At 47.8% G+C, this 13,030-nt stretch overlaps 1 protein-coding gene across 2 annotated transcripts in view; it reads right to left on the bottom strand.

Moving 5' to 3' along the window:
• The window catches only part of LRP8 (LDL receptor related protein 8), a 173,095-nt gene that overhangs the window by 18,070 nt on the left and 141,995 nt on the right, over nt 1–13,030 (bottom strand). Inside the window, exons 5-7 of one of the 2 annotated variants that reach the window (XM_080603281.1) lie at nt 7,968–8,330; nt 1,523–1,645; nt 1,045–1,167 (exon numbers count right to left, since the gene is read on the bottom strand). In XM_080603281.1, the coding sequence (XP_080459407.1) occupies nt 1,045–1,167; nt 1,523–1,645; nt 7,968–8,330 (609 nt within the window). The remainder of the gene's footprint in view (nt 1–1,044; nt 1,168–1,522; nt 1,646–7,967; nt 8,331–13,030) is intronic. The other variant, XM_080603282.1, reaches the window with a different exon arrangement.

The following is a 13,030-nucleotide window of genomic DNA, read 5'->3' as shown; positions in this document are numbered from 1 at the left end:
AGCCATGGCACCACCATTAAGGTTGAGCACCAAGCCCAGCTGTGCTGCTGCCCAGTCTCCTGAGACAAACTGGGCTGCTGACCCTGTTGTGAGACCTCTGCAGACAGACAAGTTGCAACACCCACTCAGAAAGACAGGGAGATGTGGATTAGTGCAGAAGAAAGCAAGGATGTACTGAAAGCACAAGGTAAGAGCATCCTTACTGGGAGCTCGTGCACACTTTTTGTCTGACACAGAGGAGAGACCAACAGCTCCCCGTGAATGCGAGATATTTAAGCTGCAGGCACTGAGCTCCATGCTACTGGTGCTCCATGATGTCGTGGCGAGGGACAGCCCAGCAGCCTGTCCGAGGCTTTCTGCACGAGGGAAAAACAAGGGTGTTTTAGTGATGATCTAGGCTGGGGCTGATGCCTGCAATGTCCAGGGAGAAGGGTGAGAGAGGCTCAGCCCTCTGGCCTGTGGCTTTCCATTCTGCTGCCTGCCTGCCCAGAAGCAGACCAGGCTCTCATGGCTTGGCTGATCTCGGTAGCCCACAGCCGGCAGGATGCTGCGGACAGAAACCTGCTGCCATTTCTCCAGCAAGCAGCAACAACACACAAAACCCAGAAATGGCTGAAGTCTTATCTTAGTGGTTGCTGCCTCTCACTGTGTTGTCACCTTCAGAGCACGTTACCAAAGCTAAGTCTTTATAATGTTCTGCTCATGTTACAGGAATTCACAGGTAATGTTAGCAGTGAGGCTAAATAAACTGGTCCGTGCTGTGGAGGACACTAGTGTCTGTGAAGTCCTGTGCTCAGCTCAAACATCCCTCCAAAGAATAAAAACTGAACTGAGAAGGGCACAGTTCACACTGGCAGATGATCAGACTAGGCTACTAATTATATTCATGTGAAGGGTGAAGAGAGAATAAAGGCAAGGAAAGAGAAGCAGAGTGAGAAATAGAATTAGCAGCTACATGTGGTTACACTCAAAGCTGTGAGCACCAGATGGAGGAGAGGGGAAGCAGTTACAACAGGAGCAACACGTAGAAGGCAAGTACTGTACCACATTCTTTCAGAGGCTCGTCAGACCAGTCCCTGCAGTCTCTATGTGAATCGCACACTTTGCCTCCGTCAATGCACTCTCCACTCTTACACTGAAACTTGCTGGGACTTTCACATGCTGACTCTGTCATGTCGGGCAAGAGAGGAAAGTAACTAAGTTAGATGAGGCTCATGACAACAAAAAGCCTGACACAGAGCTTCAAGAGGGTGTCATTAGCAGAAATGGGATGGGATTAAGCAAATGAACATTAAGCTTGAGTATGATGCAAGGAACTTTTCAAGACGTGCAGTCTGCCTGGTCAGCACAACCATCTCTCCCAAGCAACCCCGCTGCCAGAACGGCTTAAACCTCTCCGCAGGAAGCAGCCTGCCATGGCACAGAGGAGCAACACAAGCCTCCTCCTCCCTTTGCAGCGGCCACGGATCTCTCACAGGCTTACACAACCGAGCACGAGGAGCGCAGCGCTGTTTGTACGTACCTTGGACGCAGCCTGCCTCGTCACTGTTGTCAGGACAGTCGTGCACCTTGTCACACTGCTTTGCTCCGTGGATGCAGGTCCCATCCCCACACTGGAATTCATCCGGCCGGCAGGTCACCAGAGCTTTAAAACAACACATTTAAGAGTTAGCCACGCAGGACTGGGAGCTTTTGTGGGGCATTTTTCACCTGACACTAGTGGAGTTTGCACCCTCCTTCAGCAAATGGCACAGAGCAGCAGCTGCTTCCACTAAGCAGGAGAGGCAGCAGCTACCTCAGCCACTGTCCTCCTGTGCCCCCTGACATCCCAGATCAGATTCTACACCCTTGTGAAGAAGAGCCCCAAAACCCACATGAGCAGACACAGTCAAAACAGAATCAGTGCAGACAGTGAAGCTTCTCAGGTGAGACATGAGAAAGCAAGTGGGCAGCTAAACTTTCAACACTGGAGCCTTTCTGGGGCCTTCAGCCCTTGCGAGAGGCCAGGCTGCATTTCAAACAGGAGCGCAGAGCGGCACTTGGTATGCAAAGGCAACTGCTCCTCAGTTCTGCCTTCCAAAAAACTGTGTTTAAGCTGTGTTTTGAAACATGTTCAGCCTAAGGTCATGGGGCAAGATACACGTACAGTGTCTCTGCTAAAGCCAATGTGATCACACCAGGGATGAAGCTAGCAACACAGACACAATCACTTGGGTTACTGAACGCCCATTAGCTAACCACAGACCACTGGAAGGCAGAAGAGCTCTGCTGCCCTGTGGCTTGGTGTTTCTTGTGGTTACAGGCCGAAAACATCTTCACAGGGTCAGGCCAGACTTCAAGCCTGAAGCTCACTTGCCCTATTTAGATTATTACAGACTCAAAACAGATGTGATGAACAGCAAAGTTGGGGAAAAAATAAATCAGGCTGCTGCACTGATCATGCTAAAAGCAGTTATGTTTCCCTCCTCAAGGTTACACTAAACCTTCCTAGATAGGATCTGACTTGCAGTGACAAGGGTGCAGGCAGTGGCTGGCCAGCGAAGGGCTGTAGCCTGTAGCTCACTGGTGAAAACAGGCTCCTCGTTCCTGGGACGTGTTACATGGCTTGTTTCTACGGAGACTGTCTTCCAGATGTTTTCTTAAAATCCTATTAAGGCAGCACACCCCGGAGAGCTCTTGATTCTAGCCTTTCCATCTTGCTGATTGCAGCCTGGTGCCATATGACAGAAAATCACTGCCTCTGACTAGCTGGAGGAGGTCAGCACTGAGGGTACTACACGGGAGGCGAGCACTACGTGGCACACTTCCCTCGACAATTTGACAAACTGGTTCTAATACAAAAACTACTACTTTCAGCTAACCCCAAAGAGCCATGGACATGCAGAGGGCTGGCATCAATACCACAAGTATTGGTATGCACAAAGGCTCAGCATTGTTGGTGATAGCATCCATAGGGTGCAGGATCCAGATTCACAACTGCTGCATGGGACTGAGCTCTTGTGCATCTACAGGCATTGAAGGGCATGAGACGGGAAGAGCAGCAACTGCAGGGCTGGTGGGGGAAGGGGGAACTCCTGCCGTAGAAATACACACTATTCACAGGAGAAAGGTTAGGAAATAGCACTGCTCCTTGGAGAGGAAAGCCATATGGACTATATTCATAAAAAGCTGCAAAGCAAGAAAAAAATCCCAAGCAGTAAGCACAATTATGGGACCAGCTGTGTCACCACATTTCAGCTAATAAACCCAAACGCAGAAATGGGAAACCTCAGTGGGACATCTGGGACAGCAGCTCCAAGCGTTTGGGAGCTGTTGCTCAAAATGGAGAACAATGAAGGAGAGGAGGAAATGAAGCTGTGGTCTGGGAACACAGACCACAGACCTGGAAGTGGCACTGAGTGCTCCTGCAGGAAGGCAGAGGCACTGCTGTTTGAACCGTTCCTGCAGTGTGCGACCACTTGCCTGAGAGACCACCTTCCCCATACACGATCCCAACCTCTTCCAAACTAAACCTCGGCCGTTGCAAAGCTTTTCCTACTGTCTTACCTAAAATTCCCTTACCACAATTTCTTACTTTCTTCATCTTCCAACATGAAAACCAGTTTACTTCACCCTTTCTGGAACAACTTCTACATGTGAAGACAGGACGGGATGGTCCTCCATTTCTGACTGTAGGTTTTAACTCCCCACAGACATGCTACAAGTAATTACAGCCAATGGGGGCCTTGTCTTTCCTGGATCATGGAGCAGGTCTCCAGTTTATCAAGTACACCTGCAAGACGTGGCTACAGATTTGGAAGGCAGCTGTTATAAATCCTACTAATTGTCCTCAAAGCTCTTCCAGAAAGCAGTTATAGCTAGATGCTAAGAATAGAAAGGTTTCTAATTCTACAACAAATTAAGAACTTTGCAGGAACTGCAAATATAACAATGCACTAACACCACAAGACAGAGAAAAATGACTGCACAGTCCCAGCTCAGTTGCTAAAGGGACTGCAAAACACAGATGTGGGACTTTTTAACATTTTTGCACAAAGCTCTTGCTTCAAGAAGAGACAGAAGACTGGAAAACAGGCTTGGCTTTAAGGCTCGTTTCTCATTCCAGCAGGGCTGTGGAAGTTCAGACCTTTGAGAAATGGCCCTTGAGCCTCTTAATCAACACCCAAAAAGAGCAGATACAGTGACAGCTCTTACTGATCACAAAGATATTAAAACGAATATACAGCACTTCTATCTTTTGGTGCATTTTTCAACAGAAGAAGGGAGAATGCTATGTCTATTCCTGGCCCGGAGAACTTAAGTTTGAGGTGAGAGGGCCAGGAACCTCGTTATCCTGAAGCTGGGACACAAACCCAGCTGAGCACCATGGGCAACATCCCAAAGACAGATATGAGCTGTGCTGTTCATCCGCACAAGATGTTCAGAAAACTGCTCTGCTATTTTGGGGGGTTTATTTTATTATGGAATCACAGCAGTTTTATGGCCATCTTCTCAACTCTGTAAATCAAATAGGAAACAATTTACCAAAGCCGTGCTAAATTAACAGGCACACTCAGACACACTTTTCATTTGCAAGTACTGGGCACAAAACTGTATTGCGCAAATTCAGCAGATACTTTCCAGATTCCAAGTCTGAGCCTCTGTTTCTTCTGTCTTCCACCCCCCCCTCTTTTTTTCCCCCCAAATTTAACTTAAGCTCAAGAGAAACCCAGCATTTGCAAAATGCATCAACCCTGTTTTATAGATGGGGGGACAGAGGCATGAAAGTGTGAGGTCAGGTCTTCAGGGGTCTGTTTTCTAGCTGTCAGCTGTAAGCATTATTTATTCTCCCTCCTGGATACCCTAACCTGAGTTGCAGAGAATATTTTAAAATATAACCATTCCAGATTTGGAAACTAATAAATCAAACCTAATGTTCATTTTATACATGCATATATGTATTTTTTGAATATACATACTGGGGAAAAAAATAACCACTCAGCATTCTCACACAGCTTTCCTGAAATGTCTCCTTCGCTCCTATTTATTTGCTGGTTTTGCTGCCAAAACCTGTTCACCAACTGTCACCCTTCGTTCCTGCTCCACTCATTTATCACCCCAAAATAATTACAACAAATAACTGGTGGTGGCCTCATGACATGTTTTTTAAAGCTCCCATCCCTCTGTTCTATACAATGCAAAAACCATATGATCCCCTTTCGCAAGAGAAGAGGCTACCACAGCGCTGGTACCCTCAGGTTTAACCGAGGGAAGCCCAGCAGTATCTGTGCCATTCCTGCTGGTACAGGGATGGAGCAGTGTCAGGCAGCTGCAACTCCCTGTGTGCCACGCAATACGGATCTAAAAGAGAATTTCTGGAAGGGAGGAAAAAAATAATAAAGGTCAATCCCTACACTCTTCACTCCAACAGGCGAACAGTGATTGTGTGTTTCCAGAGTGCTCACATACCACTTCCTTACTGCAGGCGTGTGCACCTAAGCAACAGCTTTGGATAGGACGGGGAAGCAATGTTAGTTTGGACTCTGACCTGGTTGACCCATCGGCTACAGCTGCACTGAGTGCCACAGGCTCTCCCCTGGCTGCTAACCGAGATCCCCTACCCACAGAGCACGCAGTAGCAGGGTTATGCCTCTCAGTTAGGAATCACTGGGGTGATTCCTAATTTGCACAGGTGTAAAGCAGTCAACCCTGTACAGAGGAGCTCGTCAGTAACTAAAACACAGGGCTTTGGCTCTCAGGGTTTCCTGGCTTCCTGCTGAAGGCAGCATAAGCAGCTCCCATGCCCATTTCTCCTGGGTAGATAAGCTGCATCTTGTGCCGCACTGAGACTCACTGGGAAAAAAAAACACACTACAAAAACTTCAAGCACTGAGTGCACCCTAGTCAGGGAAATAACGGTCTCAAGTCACTTCTGCCCTCTCTAGCCACATTTCCTCTTTCTTCCACTGGTTGTCAGCACTGTGCCGTGCTGCGGCCACGTCCAGCTGTGTCCCCTGCCCCACAGAGGCTGCCCTTGGCGAACCTGGAGGTGCTGCTCGGTGAAGCTGCTCTGTAACTGAGGGCTGCTGTCACAGCCGTGCTCCTAGGCCTCGGCAATCTGAGCTCAGCTGGCACTTGCTGGAGTCTGTCAGATCATGGAAAGAAGCTGGGGAATTAAAATTCCTTCCAAGTTGAACAACAGGGCCTGAAAACTCATTTTAGATACATTCCATCGAAAGTGCCATCTGGAAGCTGCTCCCCTCTTCCACCACTTGGAAATGGAAGGGAGCTCACCTCCCCTCTCCTGAGCTGTGTGACATCAGCCGTCCTGCCAGGGCACCACCACTGCACGGAGTGCACCCTGGGGGGCAGAGAGCAGCTCTCTTGCTGGAAGCCCCCTGTGCCGTACACCAGCTCTTACCTGTGTTTGTAACGAGGGCCTCGCCGCTGCCTCCTGCTTCACAGGGGACACAAAGACAGGACTCTGCAGGAGGCCTCAGAATGCGCCAAGTCAGCACAGGTTGTCCCAGATAACAGCGCACACCTCCACCTGACAGGCTCCTGCCTGGCTTTCTTACTGTCACTTCACTCTGAAATGGATGCAGGAACCAACTGTGCCTCCTGAACCCACTGTCCCTGCAACACCGTCTGCCAGGACTGCGCTGACAGCGCTTCGGGCACTGGGAGCACCGCCTGGGTACCTCCTGACAGGAGCTACGTCAGCTCCCGTGTCACCTTCCTCCTGGAGATGAAGAGAAGCCATCCTACCTGCTCCATCCGTACTTGGATAGGAAGGGGCTGACAGCAATGATATCCTGGTACCCAGCAGGTGAAGTTGCACCCTAACAAAATAAGCTGGGCTTCTCCTGCTCTGCTCTCGCCTCCCTTTTAAAAGAGTCCTTGGCAATTTTAGAGGTACACCAGGATTATCTACAGCTCACCCTGGTGCTCTCCTACCATGCAAACAGCAGTGTACACACTGTACCTTACTGCCTCCTCCTATTGCTAAAGAAGCCAACAAATTCACATCTGTCTACCTCTGCCCAGAAAAGTCTGATCCTTCCTCTCCTTGAAGAGCTCTCCCACACAGGCTGCTCTGAAGTCACCTGCCCAGACTCAGCGTTGGCCTGGTTATAGAAAAATGGTGCTGGAAAAAGGGAACGTTTTCTTATGCACCTTTGTAAAAATGTCTGCTTTCTGCAGCTGGTTGCTGCCTTCCTCCCCAGAGGTGGCCCAATGTCAGAGCTACTAAATAGATACAGCTATGTAAATATTTTATTTTATTCCAATCTTGTGATTATGAATATTTTAGCAAAACATTTTGCTCTTATTTTCTTGTCTCCCTCCTCAGATAAGTGACCAGCTTGAACAGTTTAGTGACTAAAAATGGATGAAACATTCAAAATACCACGCACACCAACAACACCATGTTAAATGCATAAAGCCAGCTGAAAATAAATCCATTATTTATTAGCTCTGTGCCTGTAACAAGCCAAGCTCAAAGTGCATTTCAAACTGGATTCTTCAGAGGTACTGCTCTTGAGTGCCTCGTTCAGTACACTCTAACTTCAGAGGCAGGAAATTAACTATTTTTTTTCAGCTGATTATATATTCCCTTTGGCATTATGGCTTCTGACCTCCAGGCTGTGACCCCATTGTGCAGTCTGGGGGCTTTGAAATTTTTTCCCATTTTCCATTCCCTCCCTTTCTAGCAAAACAGATCTCCTCTGAAGCACGGAACCACTGAACAGCTCCTGCACCCCCTCTCTGCATGGAAAAAAAAAAAACAAAAAAGGAGTCTGGAGTATACCTGACCCTGCTGAGACGGGGACCCAGCCATGCCATTTGGGACACAAATGCTCCTTTGTCAGACACACAGTTGCTGCTCAGACAACTCACATCAAAGCCTTGCCTCAGACCCCAGCCCACGGCGCCTTCTGGCTGCCCTCTCCCCCCGAGGAGGGCCCTCAGCCCCTGCACACACTCACGGCAATCCTGCTCGTCGGACTTGTCCTTGCAGTCCTCGTCCCCATCGCACTTCCAGTTGAGGTGGATGCATTCGCCGTTGCCACACTGGAACTCGTGAGCCGCGCAGGTGTTGAGGGCCTTGGCATCGTAACCACACTTTTCTACGGATTCGTCCGACTGATCGTCGCAGTCCGGCTGGTTGTCGCAGACCCACAGCTCCGGGATGCACACGCTGTTGTTGCACTGGAACTCGTTGGGGTTGCAGGTCAGAGGGGAGCATTTTCGTTCATCGCTGCCGTCCCCGCAGTCGTTGTCCCCGTCACACACAAAGATGATGGAGATGCACGTCTTGTTACTGCACTGGAACTCATTGGGAGAACAGGCTTGGGGAGAAAAACAAGCAGGTGAGCTGCAAGGTCTCCAACCTCCCCCTTGCCACCGTGCTGGCTTTAGCACATTACAAATGTCTGAGACAGGGGAAAGGAGAGGGCACAAATGCATTGTCTTGGCTGTCCTAAACTAAACTACATGGCAAGCAGCAGGTGAAAACACACTGCACATCGCCCCAGCTGTGCCCTGGAGTGCTCCCTGCCTTTGTGCTGCCCTGCAGCAGTAAAGGGAATGCACTGACCCAAGTTGTAGCCCCAGTTCGACCTCCTCACCACCCTTCTGGGCCATGGGCAGCGCTGCAGAAGAAGAGGCAGGAAAAATGGGGGGCCAGCTGCAGCCGTGCCCTGGTGCTGAGGCAAGAGCAGCCCTGTGAGCCCCACTGTATGGGGACCAGGGTGGACAGAGGGGGCACACCACAGGGGTCGGAGGTGTGCTGGCAGGTGCCGGGGGGGGACCCGCAGCGCTGCGCTGTGCTCGGCGCTGACACCACCAGCTTCCTGGCTGTCACGAGCACAGAATCAGGTTTGAGGATTTCACAGTGTGCCTGGTTTTGGACATATTAAGTGGGATGTGTAGGGTAAATATTTAGTGAGTCGAGCATCAATTTAGCTGCAATCTGCCAGTAAGGCCCTTTACAACACACTGAATGCCTTCCCTGGAAATCACAACTCAGCATTAACATACAAATGAGACGTTTGTCAGATATGAAGCTGAGCACTGAGTGGAGCACTCTTGTCTGCAAGCCTGATGGACAGCTGAACCAGAGAAACCTGCTTAAATTAAAATTTCAGGTACTCCAATAACGTGCACTTAGCCCTCACTTTATTTCATCAACCAAATGAAACCGGGGGCACCAAAGCCCTAGAAGAAATTTGCTTCAAGTACTTTCAATTAGATGTAGTTTAGTCTTTTGGTTAAAAAAATAAATAAATCTCTGCTTCTGCCCTTTCAAATATCTACAGGAAAGTCACACATTATATAAACTACAATCAATATAAATAAATTAAATATTTTTTTCTAATTGCATTTGGGAATCATTTTGTTTTCAGCAGCAGAGCTATTTACGGTCACTTCTGCAGAGCCCCTGCTACAGCCCCAGTTCAGACGTCCTGGTAGCTGCAAGGGGCGGCACAGCTCCCAGCAGCAGCCTCGCAGTGAAGGAGTTGATACATGCCAGCTTTACAGCCAGCAACGGGAACCCAGCGGTACCCTACTGAAATAAGCCTGCTTTATACCTGGGAGCAGAACTATTTACCTAGCAATTAAGAGTATGTTCTCTTAACTCACTAATTTACTGAGTTGTCCACTGATATTTATTTACGTTCTAGCTTGTGAACTCGCTGGGCTTCACCTGTCAAATTAAGCAGCCTGTATTTTGACACCAGAGCAAGACAAGAAATATATCTACTTCTCCCCTCCTGCCCTGCGCTCGGTCCCGTTTACTCCCAGGTTTTCCAGATGTTCCTGCGTCTGCCAGAGCAGCAACCTGACTAATTCGAGGAAGAAAAGGTTTGCCTTCCTTGGTGCGACACCAGGCACTGGCTACAGCCCAAGCTCCGTCCAGCAGGGATAAACGGTACAGAGAATCTCAGCTGTGTGCCCAGCCTCACAGCACTAATCACACACCACAGAGCGAGGCCACCAAAGGAGTGCCTGTGTTAGCCACCAAACACTGACCAGGCAGCTTGCCCAGGCTCCTTCTGTACTCAGGAGGGTATTTTGGGGATGGAGAGATGCCCTCACCAGCAACTCCTGCCACACACCTTGGGATGGGAACTGTCCCCTGGAGGGGCTAACCTGTCGCCTCTCCAAACAGAGAGGAACTGGGATCAGACAGCTAACATTAGGAGATGAATGCCTCTCATAAGGACCTGAAATACAATCGCAGTCTGGTGGAAAAGCGTTTAAAAAACCATTTTGCATGACAGAATTGAGACTATTAAAGTGCTGCAGCCCGCACACAAGTTCTGCTCTTTTTCTTCATTCAGCATACTTTTCTATCCTTACCCAATAACTCGAAATAAAATGCTCTGTTAATCCCAGCCATCAGCACACAGCTGTGGGACCTAATGATCTCTTCAGATGATGAATAATATGGAACTGCCAAATGGAAATTTAAGGTAACAGTTATCATCTTACCAATCTATTCAGAAAAGGAACTGAGGAACAGGAATATTTCTAGGTCTACGTCCAATTTCTGTAACAGATCAAGGCTGAGAAGAATAAATTGTTTTTCTGGCATTATTTTGATCAATCTCAGAAACATGCCAGCAAGCAAAATTTTCCATAGTCCTTTGATCCCTCGTTTTTGGGCAAGGTTATGATTTGCACGCTGCAGAAGTGCATTAATTTCCTTCTCCCCAGCTGTAACGAGCCCATCTCTTTTCCTTCAGTGTTTTCTTGGTCCCACCTCCACCCCTCCTTCCATCTGTACACGTTTCTGTTTAGAAATTTGCTGTATTGGCAAATTAGAGGTGGATAAACGCGTGTGGGACACACACAATGGAAGTTTGCACAAAAGCTCCTCCTCCGCACCTACAGATCCCAGTCCAGGTATAAAATTACTGATAATCACCGTCAGAAGAAAACAGAAGCAACCCTTTGTAACCTCTCGTGAGGACTTTCTCAGGGAAGCTGCCCTGCTTGGAACGGGCTGGCTGCTGTCACCGTGCCGTGCCAGGGAGGCCCCCGGGCAGCCCCAGAGCTGTCACCAGGGCCACCTGCAGACACGGTGCTGCTGAGATGGCTCCTCAGGGTGCGATGCCAGAGGGGAGCACTACAGAAGGCTGCTCCAGGCACCTCCTGGTCAACTCAAGGAATGAAAATGCCCTTTTCTTCACTTACAGACCGAACGGTCATCTTTAGGCCAGCTCAAATGGGACAGTTCCTTCGGGGTCACATGTGCCTTGAGCAGAGACCTCTGTCTTGTGTGTGCAGCTGGCTCTCCTGCTGGCCCCCAGAAGGCAGACACTGTCCCAGCTCCTCTCACCCTTTTGTTATCCTCTCTGACAGCTAAAATCCACGGGGCATGCATGGATAAAGCAGTCTGCAGCTTCCAGCCACTTGGGGACTTGCTCTGGCACAAACAGGCAACAGAGGAGAAAAGCTGCTTACGATCCCGCTGCACCCATGCAAGAGCCAACGCGCTCCTGCTCCCTGGGTCCTCTGCTGTGTGGTTTGGCAAACCTAATAAAAAGCAGGACTACAAATTATCTTACATGGGCAGCTGGAGAGATGAGGATGGGGGAATAAAGTCCTGGGGACAGTTTACTTCGCATCTCCTTTCATAAATCTGTCAGGGTACCTGCGCAGTCCTATCGCTACAGCATTTCACTGCCTCCAGAGCATTTCAACAGAAATGCCTTGAATAATAATTAAATTATCACCAGGGTATCTTTTTTTTGACTCCAGCAATTTGTTAGCATTCTCTGGTTTTGCTACCTGTCCTATTGTGAGCTTATTGGTGTGAAACAAAGGAAACAAATATTAGCTTGCTTTCCTTTGTGCCAAAGAAATTAATAAATGACATACTCTCAGGTGCAAAAACTACTGCAAATATGAAGTGATCCCAGTAGAAATATTGTCAAGAAGAACTGTTTGTCAAGAAGAAGTGTTTAACCAACTGGTTTCAAAGCAGCATATGAGCATAACTACAAAAGCAGTTTTGTATGGTACTGTAATCCGTTAAGATTCTTCACACTTTTAGAAAGCAAAATATCACATCTAACAGGCAGTGGCCTGTAGACAATACACACCAGAGGTACTTTGCTTTAATTTCTGCCTTGTACTAAGGATTGATACATACAGCACAAACGCCACAATTTTTGCCTCACTGCAATCTTGTCACATCTCTTGAGAAGAGTGCAGCAGAAGCAGTCCTTGGAAGGAAGAAAAGAAAGATTGTGGTGGTGGAGTTAGTGTTACAGTGCTGGTTTTCCTCTGCCCTGAGCCAGGATTTAAGCAGAGGCTTTAATGGATAGCCTGGCGTAGCAGCAAAAGCCTTGGCTCATGTGCTTCACCAAAAAGTTAAGATAATTCTACCACATGCTTTTTACGTGTTTATAAAGAAAAGTAAAATGCTCTAAAAATAGAGGGTACTCTTTAAGAACCATAATTTCAAAAAAAAACAACAAAAAACACCAAAAACCAACCCACATATTTGTACATAATTTTTCTACAACAGGCATTTGTACAAAGCAAGCATCTTCAAATCTGTATAAAAATAAGAATGTGAAATAAACATTATAGCCATCATTAATAAGAGCTGGGAATGATGTACAGTGGACTATTATCGCTTCCCCTGCTAATCTTTAATTAAAGATTTTTGGATTTGCAGTAAGAATCTGATATTTTATTAATCTTTTTCATCCAAAAACTCAGTTCCACTTGAAATTATATGAATGGCTTAGAGAAAGATAATTATTTGGTAAAATTTATGGTGAAGTGGATAACAGCAATTACTGACACTGAAGAGAAGAAAATGAGATGAATTATTACGCTGCAGTTTTCTGACACCCTCCCCAAGACAACTGAAAAAAAACACGTGGCTTATATTTCTTGTTTGCTTAAATCTGATCAGGGATTCTCTGAAGAAGGCAAAGGATGATTTGCACCTACTAACACTGGCACTGGGGAAACGGAGATCTACTGTTGATTTATCACAGCTTGAACACTGGCAGGAGAGGCCAGGGGA

The sequence above is a fragment of the Anser brachyrhynchus genome (genome assembly GCF_964034855.1).
Source record: "Anser brachyrhynchus genome assembly, chromosome: 8".
Lineage (NCBI taxonomy): Eukaryota > Metazoa > Chordata > Aves > Anseriformes > Anatidae > Anser > Anser brachyrhynchus.
This window is presented reverse-complemented; position numbering and strand designations above follow the sequence as displayed.